The sequence below is a fragment of the Mycteria americana genome, chromosome 23 (assembly GCF_035582795.1).
Source record: "Mycteria americana isolate JAX WOST 10 ecotype Jacksonville Zoo and Gardens chromosome 23, USCA_MyAme_1.0, whole genome shotgun sequence".
Classification (NCBI taxonomy): Eukaryota; Metazoa; Chordata; class Aves; order Ciconiiformes; family Ciconiidae; genus Mycteria; species Mycteria americana.
Window position 1 is genome coordinate 2,552,641 of NC_134387.1, and position 6,338 is coordinate 2,558,978.

General features: G+C 51.2%; 1 protein-coding gene across 2 annotated transcripts; it reads right to left on the reverse strand.

The window, feature by feature from the left end:
- Nucleotides 1-401: 401 nt before the first annotated feature.
- On the reverse strand, nucleotides 402-5,894 carry PRNP (prion protein (Kanno blood group)). Of its 2 annotated transcripts, none has more exons than XM_075523493.1 (2): nucleotides 5,703-5,894; nucleotides 402-2,617 (listed from the first exon to the last, which is right to left on the reverse strand). In XM_075523493.1, exons 1-2 carry the CDS (start codon nucleotides 5,854-5,856, stop codon nucleotides 1,839-1,841), a joined length of 933 nt encoding a protein of 310 aa, XP_075379608.1. In that variant the 5' UTR covers nucleotides 5,857-5,894; the 3' UTR covers nucleotides 402-1,838. The 2 variants fall into 2 exon arrangements, with proteins under 2 accessions (XP_075379608.1, XP_075379609.1); XM_075523494.1 differs by lacking the exon at nucleotides 5,703-5,894 and adding an exon at nucleotides 4,557-4,696.
- Between the last annotated feature and the right edge of the window lie 444 nt (nucleotides 5,895-6,338).

Genomic DNA, 6,338 nt, shown 5'->3' on the forward strand with positions numbered 1-6,338 from the left:
ATTAAGAAGGGCTTGGGGTTTCACGTGAAGTTGTTTGGGCTTAACGCCACTGAAACAGCAAACGTAAAAACTCTTTTTATTAGACAGAAAATAGCTGGAGTAAATACAAGGTATAAATGGGTGTTGGCTTTCTATGGGGAGAAAAAAATCCCTGGCCCCAACCAGCGCATTGGCTTTATTAGAAAATATTTGTTGGATGGTAGCGATACCGTTAGTGGGAGCAGGGGAGGAGAAAAGGTTAACTGAAATTGTGGGGTTTAGGCCAAATTTAGTGCTGAAAGGGAACAAAGGCGCCCACAGGCTGGGGGGCAGGGGCAGACAGGGCGAAAAAAGCCGCTTCTGTCTGCGGCGCCGCGGGGATGGGCGAGAGCCGTTTGCCATGAAGGAGGCTGACGTGCATCTTGGCTTTATCTGTTTTAATTTGTACCAGACGTCGAACACTTAGAAAAGTATTGGAACGGCAAATTTCGTGCATGCACCGTTACGGATTTACAAAACATTCGCGTATGACAAAGTACGGGTTACCTCAAAGCCCTGCTTTTCCGGTGAATATCCTGAAAGATTTCTTCTCTCTATATTTTTTTTATATATATATATATATATATATAACTTCACTTAGCTTACACCGATGCGAAAAATCATTTAGGACGGTGTCATTCAGTGCCTTGCAAAAAAAAAAAAAAAAAAATTACACAAGAGCTATTATATATAACTCGGGGCGACCAGTTCGACAAGCGCAACTTTACAGATGCTACGGGTTATATACAACCCAGCATCGACCCAAACACAAGAAGCAAGAATTTCACCCGCCACTTCCACAAATTACTTGCAAAAGGTGGGGTTTGGGTTTTTTTTTTTTAGCATCTCCCATCCCTCAGGCTTGGTCTTCCTGATGCTGTTTGCTGTAACCGTCCGATTTAGCTGATTTAAGTCTCTTGCTACGGGCTTGACCCCCCTGAGCATCCTTTTTGCTGTATTTTAATGTCCTTTAGGTCAAGGTGCTGAAGTATGAGTGTGACTTGTCACCTATAGCGCATCCCAAATAGCTTTTTCTCGGGCTGTAACACACCAAGCGTTACGGTTTTGGGGGGCATTCAGCAGCACTTTTTGCCTTTAGACAGGCTAAGAAAGACAGCGAGGCTCAACCGAAAGCAAAGTGGCGCCGGGGTCAACCGAAACACGGCTGGGGCTTCAGCCTTGCTGCAGGGACAAAAAAAAAAAAAAAATCACTTTATTTTTGTGTATTGCTGCAGGAGTTGTTTGCAGCGTGCAAGGTGCGGAGCGGGCTGGTCCGTATGTACACGAGGAAAAGTGGTTTTTAGGATTAAAGGGTTAAAATTGCAATCCGGCAGCTTGTTACTTGAAAAACCCATATCCGACCCTCCTAAAACCCCTCTGGGGTATACAGGTGCTCGGGTGCAATGCTGCAGCGTGCCCGGGGAAAGGGGTTTTGGGACTAAGGGGATTAGGTAAAACCCTGCTTGTTAGCAAAGAGGATTTTTGGAAACGCCCTTGCAGGGATGCCAAGGACCGGGTGAGCTCCTCTCTGCCCGGTCCCTCTCGGGGTGGCCCCGAGGAGGAGGAGGAGGTGGTGAAGGCCATTTTTTGGGCATCCAGCTCCATCACTGTCCTGCCACGACGGGAACGTGTTTGGGGCGGAGAAGGAAATTTTCATCCAGTTGCCTAAACCAGAGTCTCCGGGGAGGTGATGGGGAGCGTCGCTGCCCGTGCGCCCCAAGGGCTCTTCACCAAAGATGACCGCAAGCAAGAACTGGGGGGCTCGGGGGGTCCCCACGGGGACACGGGTGACATCTCGAAGCCGTGGGATCTGGGACGCATCAGTGCATGGCGAAGACGGTGAGGACGAGGAGGGCGGCGAGGGAGGCGTCGGCGAGGTGCAGCCGGATGCCGGAGGCCAGGCGGTACTCGCGGTACTGCTGGATGCACATCTCCCGGATCACCTTCGTCACCACCTTGGTCTCCAGCTCTGTCTCCGTTTGGTTCACCGCTGCACCAGCCTCCGACGCGTTCTTCTTGGCGGCGGGTCCGATGTTGTGTTCGGTCACCGTGATGTTAAAGCAGTCGGCGACGAAGACATCCTGCGAGACGGGGCTGCTGTAATCCCGGTAGTAAACCTGGTTGGGGTAACGCGCCGAATTTTCGTTCCACCATCGGTACTCATCAGGGCTGTCGAAGTGATAGTGCATCCCCGACATGACGCGTCCCATGGCGTAGCCCCCCAGGCCTCCCACCACGGCGCCTGCCGCTGCCGCCCCGGCCACATGCTTGAAGTTGGTCTTGGATTTGGGGGGTTTCCATGGCTTTTGGTTGTGGTAGCTTCCTCCGCTGGATGGGTTGTAACCCTGTCCCCACCCCGGGTTGTGGGGGTACCCCGGGTTGTGGGGGTAGCCGGGGTTGTGGGGGTAGCCCGGATTATGGGGGTAGCCGGGATTTTGGGGGTAGCCGGGCTGGCGGGGGTAGCTGGGTTGGCGGTGGCTCCCCGTGCCCCAGCCGCCTCCGCTGGGTTTGCCTTTGCTCTTCTTGGAGAAGGCGACGTCGGTCCAGGCGCCGAGGAGCAGGGCCACCAGGCAGCAGGTGACGAGGAGCCTGGCCATGGCTGCGGGACACAAGGACAGGCAGCGTTACAGGCAGGAGGCAGAGACCCCGCAGCCCCTGCATCCGCACCCCGGCAAGCATCACAGGCTTTAGGCTCCCTTCCTTATCCATCGTATAAAACACATATTGTCCCCTTTAATCCAACTGCAGAATAAACAGTTTTGGACTTAAATGCATACTTATCCTCCCCCAAGCCCCTGATTTTTTTAATATATATTTTAAAATATTTTATATATATATATTTATATACATATCCCACCTCTCCAACAGGTCCTCTGCTAGTAATGGCAATTTTAAGTAGTAGAAGAAAAGCTTTTGGGAGAAATGCTTCACTTGGTTGGGAAAAATCCACTTATCAAACCTGCTCTATCCAATCAGATGATATAAATGAGATCTCTGACGTGCAAGCATTGATGGCTAAAACAGATTCATCCCAATCCCAAAGCTTTTGGGTACTCGGGGCTGCAAGGAGGGCAGCGCCCAGCCTTGCCCTGGCGGGTTTTTTTTCCCCAAAGAACGAAATTCAGCGTGTTTTGCCCAAGTCCTTGTTTATGTGCAACAGGCCTTAACTGAAACCAGCCTTTTTCTAGTTTAACGTGTTTGCAAATATCTGCTTACTCAGTGTGTTGCTGTTGGCATCCCAGGCGTCTCCTACGTTAGCTGGTGGGCTGGCGAGGACGAAATCCCATTTTAACAAGCTGTTTCTCTCCCTGTGTATAATCCAGCCCGTATAAGACACACCAGGTCTGCAAATCCTTTGGAAAGACCTTTGGAAAACACCTCCCAGGCTGCAAAATCCCTTCGGATGTTCCCCCCCCAACGCCAAGGAGCAGCAAATTGCTGCTCACCAAACAATTGCTGTTACCCTCGTATTTAATATGCGAATTTAATATGCGAGTCCAGCAATAGCAAAGGGTTTTTCCGTCCTGCTCGAGGCTGAGCTCTCCCCCAAAATACCCCCATGCATGCCAGGATGCTGGGAGGGAGAACGAAGCATTCCCGGCAAAGCGTGGGTGGGCATTTTGCAGCATCCCTGGGTGCTTTGGATGCGCTTGCTGGCTCACGTTACAGCAAGAAACAATTAAGGTTTGGGTCCTGAGTGGGGTTTTTATTCCAGAAACTAATGGACTGGCTTCCATAAGAGTCACCGCTCAACCCAGAGATAAGTTCAATGCAGATAAGAGATTATGGTCTCTTGGGAGATATTGCCCTTAACAGCACCAACAGCCAGAACAAACCCTTGTTTAAGCCAGAAATTCTGTTGCACGTTAGCTATGGGTTTACAGTCCATAAAAAGCAAATGAGTCCCTCTTTGGATTCAGATAATGATGCTTTTTCTCCACCCCACCCCCCAAAAAAAAAAAAAAAAAAAAAATCTGGTCTTATGTCCAAAAGTGTTTGAATTAAGGTCCTTTAATGTCAGCATTTTGGTTGGGAACATTAGCAAAAGGCTTAATTGAAAGAGCAGGGAAGATGCAAGAGCCTGTCCCTTGCGCTGGGGAGGAAAGCCAGGCTCGCGCTGCCTGCTCGGCACCATCTTGTCCAAAAATCGGGGGCAAGCGGTCTGCTTTCGCGCAGGTTCGCCGCGTCCTTGCCCCGCAGCACCCACCCGCTGGGAGCAACGATGAGCTCGGGGGCTTGAAAAATAGCTGAAAGACACGGCAAAAACTTGGATGGGCAAACGCTCCTCGGGCGCTCAAAAAAAAAAAAAAAAAAAAAAAGAAATAGAAATAGGGGAAAAAAGCAGCAAATTGGCAAGTTTTTTCTTTTTTTTTTTCTTTTTTTTTTCTTTTTTTTTTCTTTTTTTTTTCTTTTTTTTTTCTTTTTTTTAAGATGCGACTGCCTGCAGCGAGTTGCAAGGGGGGGTGGAAAAAATCAACCCCGGATGAAAACAGGTTATGGCAAAGCCCTGGAGGATATTCCAAGCTGGCAGCACCTACCTGTTCTCTAATTGCCTTCGCAGAGACGAGCTCTGATAAACAGGGCAAAGGCTCGTTTGTGTTTGCGCTGGTAATTACCGAGCTCCTCGGGCAGCTGAGCTTCACCCCGAATAAATGCGGTCGCTGGCACAAACCCCCTGCGTGCGACGGGGACCAGGGAGCTGCTTCCTCGGGCTCGGAGCTGGGTTCCCTCTGCTTGGAAATAATATTTACGGTGTGACCGTGATATTATTATTAAATTATATTATCGAATGGCTTCGCAGGTATTTTTTCCCTGGCTCTTTTTAACCTTCCTTCCCCAGTTTTCCTTCTCTGCAGGCGAACGTAGGCAATGAGAAATTAATGCAGGTGATGATTTATATCGGAGCGATTTATATCTGCGCTTGTGTTGGAGAACCGGAGGAAACCCGGCCCTCCTTAAGGGCGGAGGGGGAAGCGGAAAATGGAGGATGCGAGGAGCGATCGCAACCAGCAATTACGCACGCAGGGCTGGCAAGAAGGCGGCTTTGGGGTCGGGAGAGGAAAACCAACACCCTGCTGCCAAAATAACTGCGGAAATAACCTTGTTAAGGTGCCCAGGGGAAGAGAAGAAACGAAGGGAGGTGGGGAAGGGGAAGGTGGAGGAGCGATGCGGCGAGGAGGGTGGGAAGATGCTCGGGAACGGGGGTGTCCGGACCCTCCTGGCGATGCCGGGGTGAAAAATCAGGGCTGGGGCTATGGGGAAAGGGGATGGAGGCTGGCGGTTTGCTTTCTGAAAACACCACCCCTAGTTTTTAGAAATCCCCCCCCCCCCCTTTCCTTTTTTTTTATCCCCCCAAATAATGGAGGAGCACAGTCCTGTGCAGCTGGGAGCCGCGGGAAAGAACAAAACCCTCCAGGTAGCTGGGGGGGGGGGGGGGGGAAGAAATTTCCCCCCAGCATCAGCTTTGAATCAGCCTTGAATAAACAAGCAGCAGCGAGAAGCAGAGCTCTGTCTTTGAAGGAGGACGCTCGCCTTCGGAGCTGGCACTGTCTATTTTTAGGCGGCGATGGCGGGGAGAGGAGGCAGCCCCCCATCCCCTGTGACGCTGCTCGGTGTTAAAAGCCCCCTCGCCTCTGGATTTATCCCACCCAAAGCCCCCGCGTCCCGTTTTGCCCGACACTCACCCGTTGCTTGCTCGGTTCGGGGTGATTCAGCCTCGGTCGCAGAGCCACGGGGAGGAATAAATAGCGAGAGGGAGGAGCTGGCTCCTGCGCAGCCCAGGCCTGCCAGCCTGGCCAGCATCCATCCGCCTTCCCTAGGGAAAATCGTGGCCAGCATCCTGCAAAATTGGGGTTCAACCCCCCATCGTCCCTCCTGGCAGATACGGGCACGGGAGGCAACGTCGGTGACCAAAAAGGTGGCTGGAAAATTGCAGCATTTGGATGGTTTGTTCAAGAAATATCGGTGGGATTGGCAAGGTTTGGGGCTGGTTTGGAAATCTCGGGGTCGGGGTTCTGGGAGAGGAAAGGATGCTTTTAGCGGTTGCCGGCTGCAGCTCCAAATCCATTATCCTGTGAAACAGAGAGATGCTCTGCGGGTTGATGGATAGAAAATAAAATAGGCTCAGACCTACAGGGGAAAGGATGAATCTGTCTTCTGAGTTTGTCTCGCTCCAGAGCAGTAAAACTCACTCCTGCGCAGAGCCGTCGTGCTTTACGTTGAGGTACCCCCACATTTAATGGGAAGGAAACGCCACAGAAGGAAATTAAAAATTGTATGGGATGCTCACGACAAGCTGGGGCTTTTACAGCACCTTTTTT